The sequence below is a fragment of the Gouania willdenowi genome, chromosome 4 (assembly GCF_900634775.1).
Source record: "Gouania willdenowi chromosome 4, fGouWil2.1, whole genome shotgun sequence".
Taxonomy (NCBI): Eukaryota; Metazoa; Chordata; class Actinopteri; order Blenniiformes; family Gobiesocidae; genus Gouania; species Gouania willdenowi.
This window is the reverse complement of record NC_041047.1, coordinates 9,395,945-9,423,631: the sequence shown is the minus strand read 5'-3', so window position 1 is coordinate 9,423,631 and position 27,687 is coordinate 9,395,945. Positions and strand designations below refer to the sequence as shown.

Genomic DNA, 27,687 nt, shown 5'->3' with positions numbered 1-27,687 from the left:
TAATCTCCACTGTGAACACTGTCTTATTGTCAAATCAGTTTTGCAACTTGCATTGTGGGATGTGGAGTCCCATAGACAGATGCATAATAAATAAATTAATAGAGAAATAGAAACCATGTTTTTATAATCAGGAAGGAAACTGGTGACCTGAGATTTAAAAAAAAAAAATGGTTCCAGTAAAGGCGTGGTTAAAATCAGTCAACAAATAAAGAGAAAAGATATCTTGATATTTTAAAGGCTGAGACATGAAATCAAATGTCTAATTTTAGAAATATATATGTGTGTATATATTTGTTTTAAAAGTCAAAGTGTAGATTTTTGTCTTCAGGTAAACAGCGGTCAGAGCTCCTTGTTGGGGGATCCTCCCAAAGATGTCAGGATACCCTCCAATCCTTACCTGAATCTGGCCAGTGTAATGCCTAGCGTCGTTTTACAAGGTAAGCATACAAGCACATCATTAAAGGTGCAGTCCGCAACTCTCAGATCCCTCTCTCCCCCTCCCTCCCCGCTGCTCTCTTGCCCTGCCTCCAAACTTTCCAAAGTCCCTCCCACAGAGGAGCTAACAAGCTAACGTTAGTCTGACAACAACATCACAGTAATATAGCATGCTCTGTTAAAAGCATATTACTGCAACGCTTCTCTCTCTCAATGTGCACACACCTCAACAACAGCAGCAGCAACAACACAGTGTCACTCAGTAGCCGCTGCGTGCACATGAACCACACATGCACTACAGAGTTCTAGTGTAACAATTACAAATCAAACATAATGTAAATCAAGCAGCAGTAACTACCTTTCAAGCAGAAAAGTCGCTAAATGTATCTTCTACTCCTCCAGACCATACGCTGTAAAAAAGATGGTGCCCCAGCTCCGGGAAGGGGGCGGGGACTGTGAGCAACAGCTGTCAGACAGCCCATCAAACACAATCCTGGCTCTGATTGGTTCTTTTTGCTCGGTCGCGGTGCATTCTGGCAATCTGCCAAAGGCTGCAGGAGCAGCAGGGGGAACTCAATGAGTCTGTTTTTTTCACACAAACTACTAGTTTGATGTAAAGCTGTCCTTACATAGTCACAGCTTTAGCAAATATGACAAAAAGTCACTTTTGCAGACTGCACCTTTATTGGTGCATAATAACTCACCAAAATGACAAGTGTTGTTGTGTTTTTGACTGTGTCGGATAGCTTAATCTTGCCACTTTTGAAATTGTTGCTGTCAAATCTCTTCTTGATGTGATCTACCTTTTTGAAATGTAAGCTTTTAATTTTTTCTCTTTTTCAGGATAATTTAGTAATGAATTAACAAATATTGCTGAACAACAGATTTAAATACAACGTGCCTAGTTTTTGCACATCTAATAGCTGTGTGAATTCAGAGCAAGGCTCACATTTTCATTCATAAAACGAAGTATTTATTTACCAAACTCAGAGTGAGATGATCCCAGACTTTGGATATTTTGAGACACAATGCGGTTGCACCATGAGACTGCTACATGTTTACTTGTCAACAAAGATATAGAATAAAACAGGGACAATGGCTCACATTTTGCTGGAAAATAGTAAACACCAGCCACCTGAATATGGAATATGTGGAGTTTGTGAGCTGTAAAAAAATGATAAATGAATAATATTTCACATCAACAATCTCTTCACCAAAGATGAATGTTTATTATTTGAAAGACGCACTAATTGTTGTCCTGGTGCGTTTAGGCTCAGTGGGAACCAAAGCCCAGGGAGGGCAGTCATCCTCAGGAGTGTTTGGCAGCCCGGGGGCTCCAGTGGTCACACAGAGCTCCAGCTCGTTCCCACAGAGCGCGGCCAACACCAGCACGGGGCCGTACGGCAATGACATCACCCCTGACTACAGCCAGTACAACCCAGCGTACACACAGGTTTGGTTTCTTTCTCTACACTCTCTCACAGTCTAAATATTCCTAATTGCAAATGTCTTATCTAAACAAACGACTCGTGATTAGGTAACCCATGAAACTGTCAGCTTAATTTGTCTACACAGACAATAAGACACAGTGGCAGGCACCGCAGTTAATGAATAAGAAGAGAAAAGAAATCAGACAAAGAAGGCGCTAAAAAAATCTGCTAAGACAAGAAAATTACTGCGTTAACACCACGTCTTACGTGCACGCGTGCGTGTGTGTGAAAGAGAGAGTAAACATAACATTATGAGGACATATATGCCTACATCATATGAGGATCATGCATTAAAAGTATCTCAAACACACTGTAATTCCTTTGTATACCTAAATTTACATCATATGTATGTATGTGTATTTCCACTGGTTTTACTTTACCTTTGTTTACCTGTTTTTCTGATATAATTTAGTTGTTTTGCTATTATTTTATTTATTTTTGTGTATATATATGTGTTTATATGTCTGTATACAGTTAATTTGATCACTATTGCTTTATTTATTTTTATTTGTGTGTATATACAGTATATATATATATATATATATATACATATATATATATATATATATATATATATATATATATATATATATATATATATATATACATATATATATATATATATATATATATATATATATATATATATATATATGTATGTTAGGGGGGTATATAGTATGTGATGTTTTTGTGTGGGTTGTTGCATGTACCTTGAGAAGAATATATGCCATCATGGAAACCCAATAAAAAATACTATTTTAAAAAGTATCTTGAGTTGTTAAAATTAAAACTGGATAAAAACATGGTCAAATCAACAATACCTCATAAGGCATTATACAAGAAGTCTGGAAAGATGAAGGCATTTATTAGTAAGAAGCATCCAGTAAAACCAGACATAAACCAGACTATTCAGTATAAAAGAATGACAAAAACTTTATTTTCACAGCTTCACAGATGAAATATAAAGTGTTCCTGGATGTTAATGCTTTTGATTCAAAACTATATGTAATTTACTTGTTGATGGTGTGCAAAGCAATACAAGTGCAAACAAACAGCTTTGTAGTTTGCACTTGTGATACTGAAGCTGTGTGTGCGTGTGTGTGTGTGTGTGTGTGTGTGTGTGTGTGTGTGTGTGTGTGTGTGTGTGTGTGTGTGTGTTACAGGAAGCCTTGCAACAATGGTACCAGCAATACCAAGCAGCACAAGCGCACACCTACAGCACTGCTGCTCCACAAGATGCCACAGCAGCAGATTACAATAAAGAACATGCACAGGTAATTCACAAAATCAATTTTTTTTTTCCCCCAAAGAGGAATTTAAATCTGTTAGTAAAATGATCCAAATCCAAAATTTGGATTTTCTTGCCTAAAGAGTGTTTCTGTTTATAGGTAGTTGCATAACAAAGCATCAAACAGGTCAAAACATTACAAATAAAAACAAAACAAAGCAAAAGCTTTTATGAAATAATCAAACGTTCCTTTCTGCAGGTCTAAAAAAATACTGTTGTTAAGGTTTGATTTGTGTTGTTTTTTGGTCACTGCTCGATGCTGAGAGGCAACAGTTCCAACGATGCAGTGCATTATTATTTTTCCAATCTGTGTTCCAGGCTCCACCAGTTTCCTCGTACAGTGATTACAGCTCCTACATGCAGGCGGTCACACAGTATTACTCCCAACCAGCAACAGCCAACCAGACCTACGCCACTAAGGTACGCACTACGCAGTGCACATCATTACCCCTTGTCTTTACCAAAATTACTTCCATTATTTGTTGTGTTTCTTTTGTTTACATTTTTTTTTTTTTTTATTAATATGTGTATACAAACATATATCTATGGGTATGTGGGTGACTACATACAGTACATACTGTATATATGCGTACATTCTAATTTTCTGTGACCCTTTTTTTTTTATTTGATTTAATTTTAATTCGAACATGAACACAATAGCAGTGTATCTCACAATGAATAATAGTAATGGAGAAAAAAAAATGAAAATGTATCAAACAAGGCAAAGAGAGAACAAATATTACAGAAATCCTGCTCAAGCCTTTACATGTTTGAAAAGGAGTAGGAGGAAGTATATACTTATGACCCTACCCCTTGTAATATCTAGTACTATACATACAATAATATACACTTATTTATGATATAAATATATACACACACATATACATATACACACATAATTCATTGATATATATCGATATAATTATACAATTCATCTGTCCACACATAGACAAGTATATACTTTTATCCCTTTAACACTTGTGCTTCAAGAAGATAAACTTTATGTATTTATGTTTAAATTGCTTTAAATTCAGACATTTTTTTATTTCAACACACAAACTGTTCCACAACCTGGTGCCGCTTTTTCCCCCTTCTTTTTAATTTCAGGGGTATCTAATATCTATTGCTCTGCTTGACTATTTCTTTAACACTATTGTTGCTATTATTTCCACTATTTTTACTATCATTGCTACTGTTATTACTGACTTCTTGGTCCTATTGTTTTTTGTTTTGTTTTGTTCAATGCACGTAATTACTGTACTAAATGTGGAAATCTTCGTCAATTGAGTGCCAAGTATTTTTTTGGGGAAAAAAAAGAAAGACTGAGCCAGAACTCTGGCGGTATCATCACTAATAATGTTTCTTTTCCTCTGGATTGGCTTGGCTCTCTTACAGGAGGTGGATGTGTGTAAGCCTCTCAGCGTGTCTCTGCACACCGTTGGTAACGGTGCGGTCCCTCCTGCGGCCGTGCTTCCTGCTGCTGCTGTGCTCCCAGCCTACAGCGCCCTGCCTTTAATGCCTGGATTCCTGGGAGCCCCCCACCCAGCAGCAGCAACACCAAACCCTGTCACACACGCACACCCTGCAGCCGCCGACTGGAACAGCTACTACTATGTAAGTTAGCTAGTGAACTCATAGCAAGGTGATCTGTGCTATGCTAGCTACCTAAAGCCGTGTAACATTCGTTCATTCGTTTTTCATTACATAACAAAAACATGAAATAAGATAAAAATGTCAATGTCTAACTTTATGCAACGTGTTGACTTGTATATGAACTGTAAGTATATCAATAAACACATGTGCTTCATATACACATTTATGTTTGAATTTAGGCTGTTTTATGATTTAGGAATTAGAGCTGGGCAATATATCGAGATTCATTGCAAGATGTATTTTGGCGATATAGAAAACTACAATATCGCATATATTGCATATATACAGTATCTAGTAGAGGGCACCAGAAAATGTCCCTTATTTTTAAATTCAAAACTTGACAGGCATGCTTTGAGTATGAAGAGGTCGGCCCATGTCCTCTTTTTTATTAAAGTACAAATATGGTCACCCTAGCTCAGGGGTCTGCAACCTTTACTCTCAAAGGAACCATTTAACCTCATCTTACCTGGATTAAAATCCTCCAGGAGCCAAAAAAAGAACCTTGTCAATGAAGACAATACAGTGAATTCAATTCTTTACAGTCAAAATTAAATAGAATAATGTTTGATTTAATTTGATTTATATTGATCATGTAAATGGAAACTTAAAAACATTTTAAAATAAAATAAAATAAATTCACATCAGTGTCTCGCATCTTCAAATTTTTACGTATCTCAGTTTACATGAACACAATGTTATATAAAGAAGATTTTTTTTAGTTAATGTATTTGAAAGGCTCGTGATCATGTGATCAACACATGCTAATTGCTAATTTCTTGCCATGCATAAAGCAGGTATATTTAACCAGCACATTGGTGGTTAAATGAAGCTGTTCACACACAAGAATAGTGTTTTTGTTGGTTTAGTTATTTTACCAGGGATTTAAAACTGAAGGTTAGCCACAGGTGCAGGAAAGTTGATGGTCTGTAGATGTTGCAGGAGGTGAAGTAGGAAGGTGCTGAGTCATTGCACAATGTGATTTATTTTAGGTTAACAAATTGTTGTATCTTGATTTTATTTGTCATTAATCATTAATAGCCTCTGTAAAAAATAACTAAATAAAGTTTTTTTTTTTTAAAGCTATAGAGGGCCATTGCATAAGAGTCAAAGAGCCACATGAGGCTCCAGAGCCGCAGGTTGCAGACCCCTGCCCTAGCTGAAGTCTCTCTTTTTCTTCTTTTTTTCTATAAATCAACACCAATCTTTTTTTTCTTCTTTTGTTTCTATGTGTTTCTAAGAACCAGTCCAGGGGCCATAAGAGGGAGTACCCCCAGTTGGCCGTCCCAGACGTGGCGTCCTCTGACGGCGCCTACATAGGACAGCACTCTCAAGGCCTGGGAGGCCAGTACGCCGACTACTTCAAGAGGAAGAGGCTCTAGTGCGAGACACGTGAAGTTTAGAGAGGAAGGTGTGACCGAACAGGGAACAGCGCCCTCTAGTGGCTTCCCCATTATCACCTTTGACCCGTAGGTACTGACTTTGGTTTGATGTGTGGGATGCAAACGGCTCAAATGAATGAAATCAAGCCATAGTGCTCCTTAAACGTGGCACTTCTACACATTTACACACACAAACATACAGTGTTGCTTTTGTCCTGTTAAAGCCTTAACTTCCTTAACTGTTGTCAGTGTGTTTGCTGTGATTCTAATACTACTGTATGTTTTTTTTTTTGTCCAATGTAAACTAAAGAATAATATCTTTATGATCAACCTGCTATTTTGTATTTCGGAGCTAGACATTTAGCGCTCAGCAGAAACTGTTTTTTGCTGCTTTCTTCTCTTTATTTTAACCACCCACGTTCAGCATTTAAATCCATCTGCTCACATTTGGAGTAAACACGTGTGTGTGTGCAGGCGTGTGTGCGTGCGTGTGTGTGTGTGTGTGAGAGAGATGCTGTGCTGTATCTTCAGGAAGTGTCAGCCATTTCAATCCCAATGTGTTTGGGAGAACATCAGGAAAAATCAAAGCTCGTATTCACGGGAGCTTTTCTAAAGCTTCCCTCCACAAGTGGACCTTTCTTATAACATAAAGACTGAAAGTGAAAGTAGAAGGTGTAAATACTGCAGAGTAATCTGAGTACTTAAAGCCATGCATAGCTGACAACACTATATATACAGTGTGTGTGCACATGGCTATTTGTGGGTTCACTTAATAACATGAATGAAGATGTAATGAGATAGATTTGTTGAGTTCTTACGTCAATATATAATATAATATATAAACATGTAATATATTCTTATTCCAAGGAAATATCGGTCATTGAAAGTTGAGATTTTTGGACTTTGTTTAGGTTTTTGTTTGCATTTCTGATTGAAACACAATTCTCCTTTTCTATCTACTTTGGTCTGCTTGTGTTTTCTGTGTTTTAATCACTCACTACTACTAAGTTACTAGTTAAAGCAGGGTTTTTCAACCTTGGGGTCGTGACCCCATGTGAGGTCGCCTGGAAATAATATAAATAATAAACAAAATGTTATCACGTTTGATACCTGATACACATAAATGTGTAAAATATATTCAATTTTTTCCTTCTTATGAACAATTTTCGTTGCTCCTAGAAACCGCTTTTAAAAGTCCCATAAAAAGCAAATTTACCTCCATTGTCACTAAAACACCCACAGATTACACAGTGGTTACAGGTAATTGGGAGAGACATTTGAAAATATGACACAGCTGTGAGGTTCAGGTTTTTATTGTTTTATTGTATTTGGTTTTTTTTTTTTTTTAAAGTGTTTCTTTGCTTTTTTCCATTGCAACAATGTTCATTTCCATGCTGGCAATCTAATCTTGTCTGATATTAACACAGTGATATCTGCACACGCAGATTTGTGTTTTTGTTCAGTTTTGTGCTGATTTAGAATCATTTTGTGCGTTTTTGTTCTTGTTTTGTGTATTTTTGTTTGACTTCATTGTTGTTTCGTGTGATTCTTTTTCAGTTTTGTGTGGTTTTAGAGCCATATTTTGTGTGGTTTTGGAGTAATTTTGTCTTTTTTGTTGCAGTTTTGTGCATTTGTGGAGTCATTTGGTGTATTTTGTTTAGTTTTGTATGTTTCAATTTAGTCATTTTGTGTGTTTTGGTTGTTGTTTTGTGTGTTTTTGGAGACGTTTTGTGTAATTTTGTTGCCGTTTTGTCTTTTTTGTCTTTTGAGTCATTTGGAGTGGTTTTTGTTACTGATTTGTTGATTTTTATTCTAGTTTTGTGTGTTTTTAGAATAAATTTGTGTGTTTTTGCTGCCTTTTTTGTGTTTTGAGTCATTTAATGTTTTTTTTGTTAGTTTTTCAGTTATTTTGTGTGTTTTTGTTGCCCTTTTTGTGTTTTTTGAGTGATTTTATTTTACTGATTTGTGGATTTTTTTTGTAGTTTTGTGTGTTTTTGCTGTCTTTTTGTGTTTCGAGTCATTTTATGTGTTTTTAGTGTTGTTTTGTGAGTTTTTGTCGCTGTTTGTGTGCCTTTAGTCATTTTGTGGGTTTTTGTTACTGATTTGTGCATTTTTCTTGCAGTTTTGTCAATATCTTGAGTTATTTTATGTAATTTTTTACATTTTGTTTATTCTGTCATTTTGCGTTTTTTTGTTTTGCTTTTCATGTTGTGCACTTGCCACATTTGGCCCCCAGGCTGTCATTTGCCCATATCTGTTTTACATTGTGTCTACATTAACTTCATGCCACTTTTTGATGCATAGCATGGAAATAAAAATAATGAAAACATGAACAGATTTTCCCAGTTTTTATGGTTAAAAAACAGTAAAGTGCTGTTTTTTTTTTTTTTTCTTGCACAAAGAAATCTCTTGCATCTCAATGATTCACGCTAGATTTTTTTCTTATTTCATCTTCAAAGTAACGGCGTATTTGTTCTATTTATTTATTGAACCTATTGCATTTGTAGTTCTGTGGCTCACACTGCATGGGAGCCATAGATGTTTGCATAGCTGTTACAATGTTCCACACTTCACCCAGTGAAGGCCATCTCTTACTTTGTGCCGCTTATTATCACCGTATAATGCAAAACCTATGAGCAGAAATGTACTCCCGTTGCCATGGTAACCTCGCTCGTACACACTGTGAAAGCGAACTGCAGGTCAGCTCCAATAAACGCACACAAAAACACACACTAATAGTGCAGTGATGCACGCACGCACGCACGCACACACACAGAGTGAAACAACAGAGCAGTTAAGATCCATCCCATTCACCTTTTTTTCATATTCGCTGATGTGTTATTTTGTTCATCACTATAATGGAAATAGAACTCTATACTGGAACACATTTAGGGCCTTTTTTATGACAATGACAGTGAGTGTCAAATATTATTATTTATTTGAGTGTGGCCAGATCAAGTCTTTGGTCTTTAAATGTTTTTTTAAACATCACAGTAAAGTTAGTTAAAATCGAGTAACAGAAGCTTTTTTTTTTATTATGTCCCCTAAAATCTATTTATTTAATTTTTTGGAAAAAAATGAAAAATTAAATAAAAACACTGATAACTATTAATAATTTTCGAACACACATCACACACAATGAATATCAAATAACAATATCCTATATTTAAACTCTCTTAAACATTAATCTAGTTCAAATAAAATGCAGTATAAAGATATCTGAGGTGGCACACTTGTCACTTTGTGCACTAATCCTGGCTGAAACACTTTAATAAACATGATAAAAAGCATAAAAGGACATTTATGATATCAAAATGGGGTCACGACTCAAAAAAAGGTTGGGAACCACTGCCTTAGTGTGTTGTAAATTTAATATTGGCTGAATTGTGATGCATCACTGAAAACATTTTCTTGATTAACCCTGAACGTTAGCACAATGTTTCATCTGTAGTTTGTCTGTGTTTTTGCTTCCTTAACAGTACATTTATATTGTTCGGTTGACATAGAAACCCACAGAGCTGCATCATCTTAAATGTTAGTAGTGTATGTTTTGGTCATTGGATTTTCCATCCTTGCTCGTACTTTGAAAGCAAACACCGGGGTTGGGGTCACTTATAATTGTAATTGCGTAATTGATAATTATGATGTTATTATAATTGTAATTTTATTCAAAACATCTGTTGCAGTTGTAATCATAATTGATTTTGTAAGTTTAATTATTAGTGAAATTGTATAAAAACTGTCAGGTGCCAAGGCATTAAAAAAAAAAAAAAAAGATTTGGGAATTTTTTTCCAGAAATAAGGCTAAGATGATGCACGAAATTAATATAAAAAATGGGGGAAAAAAATCAAAAAAAAAAACAGGGTAACACAAAACCCTAAAAACTAGTGCAAATATGATTTACAAAATTAAACTGGGATGAAAATGCAGTAAAACATGAACATTTAAACATTTTAATTTTTTTTTCCTGAGATAAGACTTTCACAAGACCTTAAGAAATAGTCAAAATATGACTTGCACACTTAAACTGGGATGAAATTGTGATAAAAAGTAAAAAATGAGAAAAAAATTCAAGACAAGGCAAAAAATGACAAACACCCACTTACGGCATAAAAGTTGAAAAAAAATTTGATATTTTTTTTCTGAGATAAGGCTTTCACAATACCCTACTTTTTAGGATGTGCACACTTAAACTGGGATGATAGTGCAGTAAGGAGTAAAAAATTTGAAAAAGTAAAAAATGTGGAAAAAAAATGACAAACACCCACATTTAGAGGTAAGGCTATAGTAAGGCATAAAAGGTGAAAAAAATTAGATTTTTTTTTTCTGAGATAAGGCTTTCACAAGACCCTAAAAACTAGTCTAAATATGATGTGCACACTTAAACTTGGATGGCAATGCAGTAAGGAGTAAAAAATGAGAAAATGTCAAAAATGTGGAAAAAAATGACAAACGCCCATATTTAGAGGTAAGGCTACAGTAAGGCATAAACGTTGAATTTTTTATTTATTTATTTATTTATTTTTTTCTGAGATAAGGCTTTCACAAGACCCTAAAAACTAGTCTAAATATGTTGTGCACACTTAAACTGAAATGAAAAAGCGGTAAAAAGTAAAAAATGAGAAAAAAATCGAAGACGAGGAAAAAAATGACAAACACCCCAAATAAGAGGTAAGGTTATAGTGAGGCATAAAAGTTGAATTTTTTTTTTTTTTTTCTGAGATAAGGCTTTTACAAGACCCTAAAAACTAGTCTAAATATGATGTGCACACTTAAACTGGGTTGAAAATGCAGTAAGGAGTAAAAAACGAGAAAAAGTAAAAAATGTGGGAAAAAAATGACAAACTCCCACATTTAGAGGTAAGGCTATAGTAAGGCATAAAAGGTGAAAAAAATTAGATTTTTTTTTTCTGAGATAAGGCTTTCACAAGATTCTAAAAACTCGTCTAAATATGTTGTGCACACTTAAACTGAAATGAAAAAGCGGTAAAAAGTAAAAAATGAGAAAAAAATCGAAGACGAGGAAAAAAATGACAAACACCCCAAATAAGAGGTAAGGTTATAGTGAGGCATAAAAGTTGAATTTTTTATTTTTTTTTTTCTGAGATAAGGCTTTCACAAGACCCTAAAACTAGTCTAAATATGATGTGCACACTTAAACTGGGTTGAAAATGCAGTAAGGAGTAAAAAACGAGAAAAAGTAAAAAATGTGGAAAAAAAATGACAAACACCCACATTTAGAGGTAAGGCTATAGTAAGGCAAAAAAGGTGAAAAAAATTAGATTTTTTTTTTCTGAGATAAGGCTTTCACAAGATTCTAAAAACTCGTCTAAATATGTTGTGCACACTTAAACTGAAATGAAAAAGCGGTAAAAAGTAAAAAATGAGAAAAAAATCGAAGACGGGGAAAAAAATGACAAACAGCCCAAATAAGAGGTAAGGCTATGGTAAGGCATAAAAGTTGAATTTTTTTTTTTTTTTTTTTTTTTTTTTTTCTGAGATAAGGCTTTCACAAGATTCTAAACACTAGTCTAAATATGATGTGCACACTTAAACTGGGTTGAAAATGCAGTAAGGAGTAAAAAACGAGAAAAAGTAAAAAATGTGGGAAAAAAATGACAAACTCCCACATTTAGAGGTAAGGCTATAGTAAGGCATAGAAGGTGAAAAAAATTAGATTTTTTTTTTTCTGAGATAAGGCTTTCACAAGATTCTAAACACTAGTCTAAATATGATGTGCACACTTAAACTGGGATGAAAATGCGGTAAAAAGTAAAAAATGTGGGAAAAAAATTACAAACATAAGGCATAAAAGGTGAAAAAAATTTGATCTTTTTTTTCTGAGATAAGGCTTTCACAAGATTCTAAAACTCGTCTAAATATGATGTGCACACTTAAACTGAAATGAAAAAGCGGTAAAAAGTTAAAAATGAGAAAAAAATTGAAGATGAGGAAAAAAAATGACAAACATCCCAAATAAGAGGTAAGGCTATAGTAAGGCATAAAAGTTGAATTTTTTTTTTTTTTTTTTTCTGAGATAAGGCTTTCACAAGACCCTAAAACTAGTCTAAATATGATGTGCACACTTAAACTGGGTTGAAAATGCAGTAAGGAGTAAAAAACGAGAAAAAGTAAAAAATGTGGAAAAAAAATGACAAACACCCACATTTAGAGGTAAGGCTATAGTAAGGCAAAAAAGGTGAAAAAAATTAGATTTTTTTTTTCTGAGATAAGGCTTTCACAAGATTCTAAAAACTCGTCTAAATATGTTGTGCACACTTAAACTGAAATGAAAAAGCGGTAAAAAGTAAAAAATGAGAAAAAAATCGAAGACGGGGAAAAAAATGACAAACAGCCCAAATAAGAGGTAAGGCTATGGTAAGGCATAAAAGTTGAATTTTTTTTTTTTTTTTTTTTTTTTTTTTTTCTGAGATAAGGCTTTCACAAGATTCTAAACACTAGTCTAAATATGATGTGCACACTTAAACTGGGTTGAAAATGCAGTAAGGAGTAAAAAACGAGAAAAAGTAAAAAATGTGGGAAAAAAATGACAAACTCCCACATTTAGAGGTAAGGCTATAGTAAGGCATAGAAGGTGAAAAAAATTAGATTTTTTTTTTTCTGAGATAAGGCTTTCACAAGATTCTAAACACTAGTCTAAATATGATGTGCACACTTAAACTGGGATGAAAATGCGGTAAAAAGTAAAAAATGTGGGAAAAAAATTACAAACATAAGGCATAAAAGGTGAAAAAAATTTGATCTTTTTTTTCTGAGATAAGGCTTTCACAAGATTCTAAAAACTCGTCTAAATATGATGTGCACACTTAAACTGAAATGAAAAAGCGGTAAAAAGTTAAAAATGAGAAAAAAATTGAAGATGAGGAAAAAAAATGACAAACATCCCAAATAAGAGGTAAGGCTATAGTAAGGCATAAAAGTTGAATTTTTTTTTTTTTTTTTTTCTGAGATAAGGCTTTCACAAGACCATAAAAACTAGTCTAAATATGATGTGCACACTTAAACTTGGATGGCAATGCAGTAAGGAGTAAAAAATGAAAAAAGTAAAAAATGTGGAAAAAAATGACAAACAGCCCAAATAAGAGGTAAGGGTATAGTAAGGCATAAACGTTGAATTTTTTTTTTTTTTTTTTTTTTTTTTTTTCTGAGATAAGGCTTTCACAAGACCCTAAAAACTAGTTTAAATATGATGTGCACACTTAAACTGGGATGAAAATGCGGTAAAAAGTAAAAAATGAGAAAAAGTAAAAAATGTGGAAAAAAAATGACAAACACCCACATTTAGAGGTAAGGCTACATTACGGCATAAAAGTTGAAAAACTTTGAATTTTTTTAAAAAAAAAATTTGATTTTGAGCTAAGGCTATCACAAGATGAAAAACTAGTGTAAATATGATGTGCACGCTTAAACTGTGATTAAAATGCAGTAAGGCATAAAAATGAGAAAAATGTAACAAACACCAACCTCTCAGAAGTGTCTGTTCCAGTGTGTCACTGCTTGATCATGTGAAATTTCTGAAGCTAAGCAGGGCTGGGCCTGGTTTATACTTGGATGGGAGACCACTGAGGGTTCCACAGTGGGGGAGGCAGATTTTTAGTGAAGCATAAAGTGAGACTTAAAAATGCAAACAAATAATCTCAATTTAATTTTCTGAGATAAAACTATAGTAAGGCAACAAAACAAAACTAACAGTTTGGAATTTGTTTTTCTGAGATAAGGTTATATTGAGGTGTTAAAATGGAAAAAAAAAAAACGTTTTTTTTTTTTTTTTTTCTGAGAAAAGGCTCACAAGACCCTAAAAACTAGTGAAAATATGATGTGCATACTTAAATTGGTGTGAAACTGCAGTAAGGAGTGAAAAATGAGAAAAAGTCAAAAATGTGGAAAAAAAAAAAGACAAACACCCACATTAAGAGGTAAGGCTATGGTAAGGCATAAAAGTTGAATTTTTTTTTTTTTTTTTTTTTTTTTTTCTGAGATAAGGCTTTCACAAGACCCTAAAAACTAGTCTAAATATGTTGTGCACACTTAAACTGAAATGAAAAAGCGGTAAAAAGTAAAAAATGAGAAAAAAATCGAAGACGAGGAAAAAAATGACAAACACCCCAAATAAGAGGTATGGTTATAGTGAGGCATAAAAGTTGAATTTTTTTTTTTTTTTTTTCTGAGATAAGGCTTTTACAAGACCCTAAAAACTAGTCTAAATATGATGTGCACACTTAAACTGGGTTGAAAATGCAGTAAGGAGTAAAAAACGAGAAAAAGTAAAAAATGTGGGAAAAAAATGACAAACTCCCACATTTAGAGGTAAGGCTATAGTAAGGCATAAAGGTGAAAAAAATTAGATTTTTTTTTTCTGAGATAAGGCTTTCACAAGATTCTAAAAACTCGTCTAAATATGTTGTGCACACTTAAACTGAAATGAAAAAGCGGTAAAAAGTAAAAAATGAGAAAAAAATCGAAGACGAGGAAAAAAATGACAAACACCCCAAATAAGAGGTAAGGTTATAGTGAGGCATAAAAGTTGAATTTTTTTTTTTTTTTTTCTGAGATAAGGCTTTCACAAGACCCTAAAACTAGTCTAAATATGATGTGCACACTTAAACTGGGTTGAAAATGCAGTAAGGAGTAAAAAACGAGAAAAAGTAAAAAATGTGGAAAAAAAATGACAAACACCCACATTTAGAGGTAAGGCTATAGTAAGGCATAAAAGGTGAAAAAAATTAGATTTTTTTTTTCTGAGATAAGGCTTTCACAAGATTCTAAAAACTCGTCTAAATATGTTGTGCACACTTAAACTGAAATGAAAAAGCGGTAAAAAGTAAAAAATGAGAAAAAAAATCGAAGACGGGGAAAAAAATGACAAACAGCCCAAATAAGAGGTAAGGCTATGGTAAGGCATAAAAGTTGAATTTTTTTTTTTTTTTTTTTTTTTTTTTTTCTGAGATAAGGCTTTCACAAGATTCTAAAAACTAGTCTAAATATGATGTGCACACTTAAAATGGGATGAAAATGCGGTAAAAAGTAAAAAATGAGAAAAAAATCGAAGACGAGGAAAAAAATGACAAACACCCCAAATAAGAAGTAAGGCTATAATAAGGCATAAAAGTTGAATTTTTTTTTTTTTTTTTTTTTCTGAGATAAGGTCTTCACAAGACCCTAAAAACTAGTCTAAATATGATGTGCACACTTAAACTGGGATGAAAATGCAGTAAGGAGTAAAAAACGAGAAAAAGTAAAAAATGTGGGAAAAAAATGACAAACACCCACATTTAGAGGTAAGGCTATAGTAAGGCATAAAAGGTGAAAAAAAATTTGATTTTTTTTTTCTGAGATAAGGCTTTCACAAGATTCTAAAAACTAGTCTAAATATGATGTGCACACTTAAAATGGGATGAAAATGCGGTAAAAAAGTAAAAAATGAGAAAAAAATCGAAGACGAGGAAAAAAATGACAAACACCCCAAATAAGAAGTAAGGCTATAGTAAGGCATAAAAGTTGAATTTTTTATTTTTATTTTTTCTGAGATAAGGCTTTCACAAGACCCTAAAAACTAGTCTAAATATGATGTGCACACTTAAACTGGGATGAAAATGCGGTAAAAAGTAAAAAATGAGAAAAAAATCGAAGACGAGGAAAAAAATGACAAACACCCCAAATAAGAAGTAAGGCTATAGTAAGGCATAAAAGGTGAAAAAAATTTGATTTTTTTTTTCTGAGATAAGGCTTTCACAAGATTCTAAAAACTAGTCTAAATATGATGTGCACACTTAAAATGGGATGAAAATGCGGTAAAAAGTAAAAAATGAGAAAAAAATCGAAGACGAGGAAAAAAATGACAAACACCCCAAATAAGAAGTAAGGCTATAATAAGGCATAAAAGTTGAATTTTTTTTTTTTTTTTTTTTTGAGATAAGGTTTTCACAAGACCCTAAAAACTAGTCTAAATATGATGTGCACACTTAAACTGGGTTGAAAATACAGTAAGGAGTAAAAAACGAGAAAAAGTAAAAAATGTGGGAAAAAAATGACAAACACCCACATTTAGAGGTAAGGCTATAGTAAGGCATAAAAGGTGAAAAAAATTTGATTTTTTTTTTCTGAGATAAGGCTTTCACAAGATTCTAAAAACTAGTCTAAATATGATGTGCACACTTAAAATGGGATGAAAATGCGGTAAAAAGTAAAAAATGAGAAAAAAAATCGAAGACGAGGAAAAAAAATGACAAACACCCCAAATAAGAAGTAAGGCTATAGTAAGGCATAAAAGTTGAATTTTTTTATTTTTTTTTCTGAGATAAGGCTTTCACAAGATTCTAAACACTAGTCTAAATATGATGTGCACACTTAAACTGGGATGAAAATGCGGTAAAAAGTAAAAAATGAGAAAAAAATCGAAGACGAGGAAAAAAATGACAAACACCCCAAATAAGAAGTAAGGCTATAATAAGGCATAAAAGTTGAATTTTTTTTTTTTTTTTTTCTGAGATAAGGTTTTCACAAGACCCTAAAAACTAGTCTAAATATGATGTGCACACTTAAACTGGGTTGAAAATACAGTAAGGAGTAAAAAACGAGAAAAAGTAAAAAATGTGGGAAAAAAATGACAAACACCCACATTTAGAGGTAAGGCTATAGTAAGGCATAAAAGGTGAAAAAAATTTGATTTTTTTTTTCTGAGATAAGGCTTTCACAAGATTCTAAAAACTAGTCTAAATATGATGTGCACACTTAAAATGGGATGAAAATGCGGTAAAAAGTAAAAAATGAGAAAAAAAAATCGAAGACGAGGAAAAAAAATGACAAACACCCCAAATAAGAAGTAAGGCTATAGTAAGGCATAAAAGTTGAATTTTTTTATTTTTTTTTCTGAGATAAGGCTTTCACAAGATTCTAAACACTAGTCTAAATATGATGTGCACACTTAAACTGGGATGAAAATGCGGTAAAAAGTAAAAAATGTGAAAAAGTAAAAAATGTGGAAAAAAAATGACAAACACCCACATTTAGAGGTAAGGCTATAGTAAGGCATAAAAGGTGAAAAAGAATTAGATTTTTTTTTTCTGAGATAAGGCTTTCACAAGACCCTAAAAACTAGTCTAAATATGATGTGCACACTTAAACTTGGATGGCAATGCAGTAAGGAGTAAAAAATGAGAAAATGTCAAAAATGTGGAAAAAAATGACAAACACCCACATTTAGAGGTAAGGCGACAGTAAGGCATAAAAGTTGAAAAACTTTGAATTTTTTTTAAAAAAAATTTTTTATTTTGAGCTAAGGCTATCATAAGATGAAAAACTAGTGTAAATATGATGTGCACACTTAAACTGTGATTAAAATGCAGTAAGGAGTAAAAAATGAGAAAATGTCAAAAATGTGGACAAAAATGACAAGAACCCACATTTAGAGGTAAGGCTATAGTAAGGCATAAAAGGTGAAAAAAATTCGATTTTTTTTTATGAGATAAGGTGTTCACAAGTTTCTAAAAACTAGTCAAAATATGATGTTTACACTTAAACTGAAATGAAAAAGCAGTAAAAAGTAGAAAATGAGAAAAAAATCGAAGACGAGGAAAAAAATGACAAACAGCCCAAATAAGAGGTAAGGGTATAGTAAGGCATAAACGTTGAATTTTTTTTTTTTTTTTTTGAGATAAGGCTTTCACAAGACCCTAAAAACTAGTCTAAATATGATGTGCACACTTAAACTGGGATGAAAATGCGGTAAAAAGTAAAAAATGTGGAAAAAAAATGACAAACACCCACATTTAGAGGTAAGGCTACATTAAGGCATAAAAGTTGAAAAACTTTGAATTTTTTTAAAAAAAAAATTTGATTTTGAGCTAAGGCTATCACAAGATGAAAAACTAGTGTAAATATGATGTGCACACTTAAACTGTGATTAAAATGCAGTAAGGCATAAAAATGAGAAAAATGTAACAAACACCAACCTCTCAGAAGTGTCTGTTCCAGTGTGTCACTGCTTGATCATGTGAAATTTCTGAAGCTACGCAGGGCTGGGCCTGGTTTATACTTGGATGGGAGACCACTGAGGGTTCCACAGTGGGGGAGGCAGATGTTTAGTGAAGCATAAAGTGAGACTTAAAAATGCAAACAAATAATCTCAATTTAATTTTCTGAGATAAAACTATAGTAAGGCAACAAAACAAAACTAACAGTTTGGAATTTGTTTTTCTGAGATAAGGTTATATTGAGGCGTTAAAATGGAAAAAAAAAAAACATTTTTTTTTTTTTTTCTGAGAAAAGGCTCACGAGACCCTAAAAACTAGTGAAAATATGATGTGCATACTTAAATTGGTGTGAAACTGCAGTGAGGAGTGAAAAATGAGAAAAAGTCAAAAAATGTGGGAAAAAAAAAGACAAACACCCACATTAAGAGGTAAGGCTATGGTAAGGCATAAAAGTTGAATTTTTTTTTTTTTTTTTTTTTTTTTCTGAGATAAGGCTTTCACAAGACCCTAAAAACTAGTCTAAATATGATGTGCACACTTAAACTGGGTTGAAAATGCAGTAAGGAGTAAAAAACGAGAAAAAGTAAAAAATGTGGGAAAAAAAAGACAAACACCCACATTTATAGGTAAGGCTATAGTAAGGCATAAAAGGTGAAAAAAATTTGATTTTTTTTTTTCTGAGATAAGGCTTTCACAAGATTCTAAAAACTCGTCTAAATATGTTGTGCACACTTAAACTGAAATGAAGAAGCGATAAAAAGTAAAAAATGAGAAAAAAATCAAAGACGAGGAAAAAAATGACAAACACCCCATATAAGAAGTAAGGCTATAATAAGACATAAAAGTTGAATTTTTTTTTTTTTTTTTTTCTGAGATAAGGTTTTCACAAGACCCTAAAAACTAGTCTAAATATGATGTGCACACTTAAACTGGGTTGAAAATGCAGTAAGGAGTAAAAAAACGAGAAAAAGTAAAAAATGTGGGAAAAAAATGACAAACACCCACCTTGAGAGGTAAGGCTATAGTAAGGCATAAAAGGTGAAAAAAATTTGATTTTTTTTTCTGAGATAAGGCTTTCACAAGATTCTAAAAACTAGTAAAAATATGATGCGCACACTTAAACTTGGATGAAAATGCAGTAAGGAGTGAAAAATGAGAAAATGTCAAAAATGTGGAAAAAAATGACAAACACCCACATTTAGAGGTAAGGCTATAGTAAGGCATAAAAGGTGAAAAAGATCCTAAAAACTCATCAAAATATGATGTTAACTGGTATGAAAATGCAGTAAGTCATGAAAAATTAGAAAAAAGTGGAAAATTAGAAATTAGTTACAAACACCCCAAAACTTTGGATTTTTTTTTGTTAGATAAGATTACAGTAACACATAGAATTGGGAACATTTTCATTCTAATAAAGAAAAACGTTTCTTAAAAATAAATAAATAAAAAAATCCTATTCCAAACGGAAAATTCAAAGACCAAAACATACTGTTAGTATCAAAAATTGTTATTTAAATAAAACTGTTTTTATATTGCAATAACCTATTATTTAAAGAAAATAGGTTTTTCATTCCAAATGAGTGTGTCCACCAGGGGACACTGCTGAGACACTTAGAAATCTGCCTTTCAGTTATTCTAAACCCATTTTTTTCATTTTTTTTTTGTTTCATTCTTGAAAAAAAAAATGTAGATGTTTCTTTCACAACAAGATGAAATTATAAGTTTTTTGGCAATATGTTTTCAAAGTAATAGCTTTACGCTTTTGAAAAATGACCTGATGACTGCAATATTCTAAATAACACTGCCTCTTGTTAGTTGGAAAACTATGTGTGACTTCTTTATGTAACCTGTGAAGGACTAAGTATATTAGCTGTTATTTCCAGTGCCTATATGTTCATCTAAACTATCTGTGACGATTGTACAATACTTTGGAGAGCATTTTCATGAAACTTTTGAGAACAAACAAATCCTGCACAAGTTAAAGCTAAGTCTCACATTTAGGGAAACACTGATTATTGTAATAACGTTTTAAAAAGATGGGTGAGGCTTTTACTTTTAGGATTTCAGGATGTGCAAATGCAGCTTTTCAGTGAATAAATCTGATTAGCTATTGTGATAGAAGTGAAGTTTTTTTTTATTATTCTGGAATTTTCTTTTTGTTTTTCTCAGCTTGGTGCTTTAAACCATTAATTTGTGCATATTCCACTTTGTGATAGTGAATGATGTGCGAGTGTATGTGTGTTGATTAATAATAAGCTTTGGCAATATTAAAGCCTTTGGACTTCAAGACTATTTTCAAGGCTGTAGATAATTTTAGATTTGCTGTTGCTTTCTTGCTTTGTAAACCAACTTCTTAGTGGATTTTCTGAACTACAATATAATGTAGATTTTACTATATTTTATATTCCACTTGTATTATTATTGTTTTACTGTGAATAGAGTATTTCTAGACCAACTTTAGCATGCTTACTTTACAACTGTAATGTATAGAAAAACACCTACAGGTTTTCAGTGGTTAATGAAAGTATTGCATTATAAAGACAAACAAACGACAACAAGCTTTGGTTTTTATTTTTTAATTGTGTATAATGCATACTTTTGTCTTATTTTGAGAGAAAGAGAGAGAGAAATATATATGTATATGGGTTCTCTTATTATTCAGAGCAGTGGGAATTGTCTTTTACATTCCTGAATAAAATGTGGACAAAACACACGTTTGTTCTGATGTCTTATTGCAAAAATACACACGCTTGCATGATGCTCAACTGACATTTTTTAACGACGCTGAATTCCAATAATAACACAGTCAATGCAAAGCGGGTAATAATAACTTTTTTTCCCAATTAGTCCAACATTTACAACATAAGAGAATATCATTTAAAAATACAAAAATAACATCTTTCAGATGTGTGAGTAACTGGTGAAATGACTAATCTTTCTTAACATACAATGTCAGATCAATCTGCTGTTTTTTTACATTTTTATTTTATTGTTTTTTTTTCATAATATATTGCAAGTACACCAACAGGCCAGCCTGACACGCACACAAACAGACACCCACACAAACAGACACACGCACACAACTATGTTGGTGGATTTAGGCACAATTACACATATAAGACCCTTTACATTATAATATTACACTTATAGCTAAACTCCAGAAATATATTTGTTGTTAATGTGTAAGATATAAACTATAAACGTGTAACAAAAAGTGATGGCTCATCAGATTCTAAAGGGATGCTGTGAATGATAACTGGCTTCTTGAACATTCAATATATCAAAATACCACGATGTGACCTTTCATCACGGGGTCACAGCATTGGGTCTACAGACAGACAGACAGGAAAAAAAAAAAAACCAAAAAAAAAAACACGTAACACTGAAAACAGTCCAAGTCTCTCTTTCCTTTTCCTCCTCTTCCTCACTCCCACCCAGGCACATGATTTATCATCAATCCTCTTCATCCAAAATGCCGTCGCACAGATTTTAAAGATGAACATTTGCTTCAGTCCAGCGATCTGTTTACAGTTAGTGGTGTTACGTTAATCATTAAACTTTCTTTTCTTAATATATCTGGGCTGCTGAGGATGTTAACAGGCATGTGATGCACGATCGATCTCTGTCCATTGGTGCGACAGATGATGGAACTTTTACAGCTTGTTTGAAGGCTGGAGCAGATCCTGCATGGCGCTCAGATCCTTGATCAGTTTCTTGAAAGTGATTCTGCGCTCAGGCGCATGTTCCCAGCAGCACCGCATCAGCTCGTACACCTGATAGCACAGGAAACGCCGTCAGACTGCACGTAATAAACACTGATGAAAGCTCACATTCTATCAATAACGCCACTTAAACACATGTATTCAGTAATAACTTATGGCAGATTATCTTGGGATGAGGGAGATAATCGATGCATTGTCATTCTGACAGTAATCAATAATCAATGCATACAATTTAAAAAAAATTGTATATTGGAATGGTGAACAGCAGAGGTGAAAGTAACGGATTATAAATACTCACGTTACTGTAATTCAGTTGCTTTTATGGGTACGTGTACTGTTTACAGTATATTTCTAAATCAGTCATTTGACGTGTACTTCAGTATGTTTTAAAATATGTAATATTTTTACATTTCTACACCCAACCTTTGAGTAAATTATTATTTTTGATCAATGGACATTGTAATGTTACAATACATAAAATGACCAGAAAACAGTCAAATGCATCACATCATAGCCAACCAATCAGATTAAACGTAATGTACGGCACAAAACAGCAATGAATGCTGGTTATTTTCTCAGTTTTAGAGTTAATAAATGTAGATAAACTTAGAGCCTGATGATCTTTTGTTTATTTTGAATAGAATTCATTGGTGTTATTTTATTGAAAAAAGAACTGTACATTTCGACAAACCTTTTATTTTATACAGATGCCTTTGAGGAAGATTGAGGGAGATTATGGTACTATGAAGTAATATTGTGACAGAGTTCAGAGGCAGAAAAAATTAGTTTACGAGACATAAAATGGTGCTATGAGAGTTCATGCTGAAGTTCCCAGCAGCTCACATTCGACCACGGCATGTGTGTAACTCAGTCGAGTATTGGAGAGTGTGGCCATGGTGAGAGAAAACGATCAAAAAACGGGGCGAGCAGTGACACACGGCATGTCCGGGAGGAGAAGGAAGTTGCGTGTGTGGAGACTGACGGGGGGAGAAACTTGGAGGTACGCCAAAATACAGTAAGAAATCCAATCCATAATAATTTTGCCATCAAAAGCTCGGTCTCAGTGTTGTTTTTGTAGTTTTATAGGAGGAAACAAAGTTGAGGTGTTACTAAAGCAAAAAAAAAATTGTTTCAAAGTCACTGACAGGTTTTTTCAGAAAAAGACGTTTTTTTCAGCTTTTTGTCACAAACTGGCGATTTGTGTGAAACTTGCCTCTATTCAACTGCTGATTACAGAAAAACAAAAAACAAGCCAGAAACAAAAATATCTTTTATGATGAGATTAGAGATCATTCAGATTGTTATACAGAATATTCTATGGGTCTTTAAAAATCAGTCAAAATGCTCAAAAACGGCTGGCACCGAGGGGGTAGAAATTCTGAAACTGGCTGGCACACAGATATTTTAAAGGCACTATGGTTTAGCTGCTGATTACATTGTTGTATATAGTATATACATTAGAACAACTCTTTTTGTTTATGTTAGTTATTATGCTACAAGAGAGGATGCTGCGACTTTTTTACTGAATGGTTTACAAGAAAGAAAAAAAGTCAAAAATGTAAATTTGTGTGAGTTTGAGAGATTCTGAAGCATACCTGAACACAAACACATAATTTCCTTTTATAAAGTCATTTTCTTTGCTGATAATTACTCTACTGGACCATGGTAGCATGGCATCACCACTTGTGGTATGGCAAATTTCACATTATAAATTCATTCCAGTGTTAATTTTGATTAATATGTTAAGGTTTCATTCATTAAGACAACGTTTTTTCAAGAAATTTACTTTAAAATTAACTTTGATTTCCTGACATGTTTCGACTGCCAACTGTCAGTCTTCCTCAGAGGCATCAACTGATCGCGTTCACGTGTGGTGACCATTTTGATTTCCAAAAAAAGAGCACACTTGGGCAGACCTCGTTAAGAGAGGATGCTGCGACTTTTTTACTGAACTGTTTACAAGAAAAAAAAGTCAAAAATGTAAATTTGTGTGAGTTTGAGAGATTGAGGTGGTTATAATCTATTCTACGTGTATTTTTATAAGTTCTGTAGCTTAGATGGTTGAAAAAGAGGGACCTTGTTGATGTGAATCCATGTTTATGATGTGAAAAGAGGGAATAATTCATTCTTACAGGCTCAGGACAGCCCTCGGGGCGTGGCAGTCTCTTTCCATCCTTCAGCAGCTGCACCAATCGTAAGACCACCATCTGGCCTTGGGTTTTACCAATCATTTCCTTGAAGCACTGCATGGGAGAAGAACAGGTTCAGGAAGCTCCTCAGAGAGGGTGAAAGACTAAAGACAACATGAAACAGGCCATAACACTATTGTAACACCATGATAAATCACATGTAGCATCTAATATTGATGTTTTGTAAACAGTTTTAGATGATTTGTGAGGCATTTCCAGCTTTTTATGTGAATTGTTGCATATAACTTTGTTCTTTTGTGAACATGTACATATGGTTTTAATAATTACACTTTATATTTGTATTCCCATTGATCAAATCGGTTTGTTAAACATATTTGGTGTTTTTGTGTGATTACAAGTCCATTGTTTTTCTATAGTATGTCAAAGTGAACTATAAACTATAAATTCATACAGCTGAAGTTGTGCAGAAAAGAACGATACCAAACAAAGCAAGCTAAACCGTTTTTATGGTGAAATGTATATAAAATCAAAATTAGTCAAAAATGGCCAGTTATACAAACCCTGGCAAAAATGATGGACTCACCAGTCGTGGAGAATGTTCATTCAGTTGTTTCATTTTGTAGAAAATAAGATCACAGACATGCCACAAAACTAAAGTCATTTAAAATGACAACGTTCTGTAACCTTGCCTGCAAGATGGATTCTCCTGGTGTTCACAAACACTAGAATACATTTTGTACCGTTCCAGCCTTTGCCTTTCGAATCCGGACTTAAACGGTTAGAACCAATCATTTATTATCATTTATCATTTATTCTCTATCTATCCTTTATTTATCCCTCATCCTTTATATTTATCATTATTATTATTATTATTGTTGCTGGGTTGTTCTATGTTGTGTTGTTTTTATTTCTTTTGTTTCTTTTTGTTGCTTGTTTTGTGCACCAACCACCAAGTCAAATTCCTTGTACTGTCCTCAAAACTGTACATGGCAAATAAAACATTTCTGATTCTGATTTCTGATTCTGATTCTGAGACAGTGTTGTGGTTTAGGGCGGGATATCCGAGTGTGACGAAGGCAGAAGCATCAAAGCAAAACTGACTCATGCGCATTTGCAGAGAAAGGAAGTAGCTGGGCTACCGCTATTAGCATTGCTCCAAATCAAAATAGAAAGATGTCGAAGCAGGAGGATGAACGTGTGGAAGCTGCTATAAACTCAGTTTTAGAAGAATCCAGCATTTCCTTTTCGAAAGAGTGATTTGTGCATTTTTGGACGGTAAAGATGGCAAAACAAAGCCTTGTTGTTGTTGTAGCAGCGTTTCTGCATCATCATTTGTTGTGGCTAAAACAAATCATGGTGGACAGGCGCTTCGCCCAATCAGCATCAAGCATTCTGTTCTTGTCCCTCCCTGGTTCCAAAAGGATTTGCCAGACACAGACCCAGATCGATGTGGAGAACTCAAGATAAAGGGAGGGCTACACATCAATCTGGCTCTTGCCAGGTTGAACGTTCTGGTTTTAAGAAACACTAAAATAAATCAATCAAAAGCAGAAGAAAAAAAATAGAATCACTATGTTCTGAGGAAAAAAATTATGGAATCACCCTGTAACTTTCCATTTCTGAAACTAACACCTGCACCAGATTAAATGTGCTCATTGGTCTGCAGTTAAAAAGGAGTTTTCACACCTTGAAGAGCTGTTGCACAAAGCAGATCAACATGAATCATGGCTCCAACACAAGGGATGTCAGTTGAAACAAAGGAGAGGATTATCAAACTTCTTAAAGAAGGTAAATCAACACAGAATGTTGCAAAAGATGTTGGTTGTTCACAGTCAGCTGTGTCTAAAATCTGGACCAAGGACAAACAACTTGGGAAGGTTGTCAAAGGCAAGTATACTGATAGACCAAGGAAGACATCAAAGCGTCAAGACAGAAAACTTAAAGCAATATGTCTTGAAAACGGAAAATGCACAGCAAAACAAATGGAAACTGGAGTCAACATCTGTGACCGAACTGTAAGAAACTGCCTAAAGGGAATGGGATTCACAACAGAAAAGCTAAACCAAAGCCATCATTAACACCTAAACAGCCAGGGGGCCCACCCCCAATTTCGGTAATTTCTAAATGTACGTAACATAGTCGTGTGATATATTGTTTCAAAGGTAATTCAACATGGATTACGATTATGCCTCACACAAGTCGATTAGGGGCCCTGGGGTGGGCAATTTCTATTAAAGTTGTTCATTTTGGTCCAGAATACATCAGTGACATGTTAGTCAGGTATGAACCCAGCAGGTCTCTCAGATCTATGGACACAGGTCAGATAGTGGAGACCAGAGCTCACAGTAAACATGGTGATGCTGCTTTTAGTTGTTATGCTGCAAAGAAGTGGAACAAACTGCCAGCAGAGCTGAAGTCAGCATCACATGTGAACATTTTTAAATCAAAGTTAAAGGCACTTTTTTTCTCTACTGCGTATGATTGAAAGATAGATTTTTGGTCATGTTCTTGATGTAATGTGTTTGCTGATGATTTGAATTGATTTTACTGATGATTTTAAATGTTCTTATTGATTTTAAACAATTGAATGTTTTATCATGTAAAGCACATTGAGTTGCCTTGTATATGAAATGCACTATACAAATAAATTTGCCTTGCCTTGCCATTTATTTGTGAATCAAATATTGCGACAGTTGGTTGTACCAAATCATTGACACATACCAATATATGAATATGGCCCATTACTCCGTATGTGCCACGGGGCGCCAGAGGTCCATTTTTTACTCGGTGGAACCGAGTCATTTGACTGAATTCTCGGGAAAGTGGTTGTGCTATTCAGCACAGAGACGTTCCGGGGGCCCTCCCGTAGTTCATCCGAACTTGTTTTTTCTTGATTTCTCTGCGTGTTTCTTAAAGCCAGAAAGTTGCCATTTTAAATGACTTTAATTTTGTAGAAAACAAGTAGATCACAGACATGCCACAAAACTGAACAACTGAATTAACATTCTACAAGACTGGTGATTCTTTTGCCAGGGTTTGTATAACTGGACACCAGAGGGTTAAAATCACTCCTTGTTTCTTGAGTGATCGATCAATCTAAAACATATTTAATTTAATTAAACTTCATTTATGTAAAGTCATCAAGTGCTATTAAAATATAAAATTCTTAAGAAAAAAAACAACAAATCTGCATTAACATGCATCAGCTACAATGGGGAGAAAAAAATGGACATTTAACTTTGAAAAACATTTGAGGAGCTTTACTTTCTGACGCTGGCACAGGTTTTCTTGTCAATCATCAGCTACTCTGGCTAAAGACCAACGCCATCTGACTACATGAGGCCCGAGACGTGTGCGTATGTGCTTCTGTGATACATTTTTGTCATTTCTTCAAGTCTTGCTATGGAGTATTTCATAAAATCAAAGTAAAAGATGTGTGGAAAGCAGCTTACGTACACTAACGGGGTTCTTCTCACAGTAGGTAAGGATCTCGTACATCGTCACCCCAAAGGACCAAACATCAGAGGCTAGGTAGAACTTACAGTGGGTCAGACATTCTGGAGCGTACCTGAACAC

At 33.8% G+C, this 27,687-nt stretch overlaps 2 protein-coding genes and 4 long non-coding RNA genes across 6 annotated transcripts in view; 5 read left to right on the top strand and 1 right to left on the bottom strand.

Moving 5' to 3' along the window:
- raver2 (ribonucleoprotein, PTB-binding 2) overlaps positions 1-6,388 on the top strand; it is an 80,486-nt gene extending 74,098 nt beyond the window's left edge. Inside the window, exons 11-16 of the mRNA XM_028444547.1 lie at positions 329-437; positions 1,707-1,888; positions 3,089-3,199; positions 3,532-3,633; positions 4,609-4,827; positions 6,105-6,388. Coding sequence (XP_028300348.1) covers positions 329-437; positions 1,707-1,888; positions 3,089-3,199; positions 3,532-3,633; positions 4,609-4,827; positions 6,105-6,245 — 864 coding nt within the window. The 3' untranslated portion in view covers positions 6,246-6,388. The remainder of the gene's footprint in view (positions 1-328; positions 438-1,706; positions 1,889-3,088; positions 3,200-3,531; positions 3,634-4,608; positions 4,828-6,104) is intronic.
- A 4,091-nt stretch (positions 6,389-10,479) lies between these two features.
- LOC114462402 (uncharacterized) lies at positions 10,480-13,149 on the top strand. The gene is made up of 2 exons (XR_003673944.1): positions 10,480-10,547; positions 12,994-13,149. It is a non-coding gene; the product is annotated as an uncharacterized LOC114462402 (long non-coding RNA).
- Positions 10,597-11,311, top strand: LOC114462403 (uncharacterized). Its single transcript, XR_003673945.1, has 2 exons — positions 10,597-10,714; positions 11,107-11,311. It is a non-coding gene; the product is annotated as an uncharacterized LOC114462403 (long non-coding RNA).
- Positions 11,461-12,582, top strand: LOC114462401 (uncharacterized). The gene is made up of 2 exons (XR_003673943.1): positions 11,461-11,682; positions 12,421-12,582. It is a non-coding gene; the product is annotated as an uncharacterized LOC114462401 (long non-coding RNA).
- A 1,407-nt stretch (positions 13,150-14,556) lies between the features above and the next one.
- On the top strand, positions 14,557-15,108 carry LOC114462506 (uncharacterized). The gene is made up of 2 exons (XR_003673960.1): positions 14,557-14,766; positions 14,956-15,108. It is a non-coding gene; the product is annotated as an uncharacterized LOC114462506 (long non-coding RNA).
- A 5,691-nt stretch (positions 15,109-20,799) lies between these two features.
- The window catches only part of jak1 (Janus kinase 1), a 30,409-nt gene continuing 23,521 nt past the window's right edge, over positions 20,800-27,687 (bottom strand). The window contains exons 23-25 of the mRNA XM_028443784.1: positions 27,568-27,679; positions 24,094-24,204; positions 20,800-22,012 (exon numbers count right to left, since the gene is read on the bottom strand). Coding sequence (XP_028299585.1) covers positions 21,893-22,012; positions 24,094-24,204; positions 27,568-27,679 — 343 coding nt within the window. The 3' untranslated portion in view covers positions 20,800-21,892. The remainder of the gene's footprint in view (positions 22,013-24,093; positions 24,205-27,567; positions 27,680-27,687) is intronic.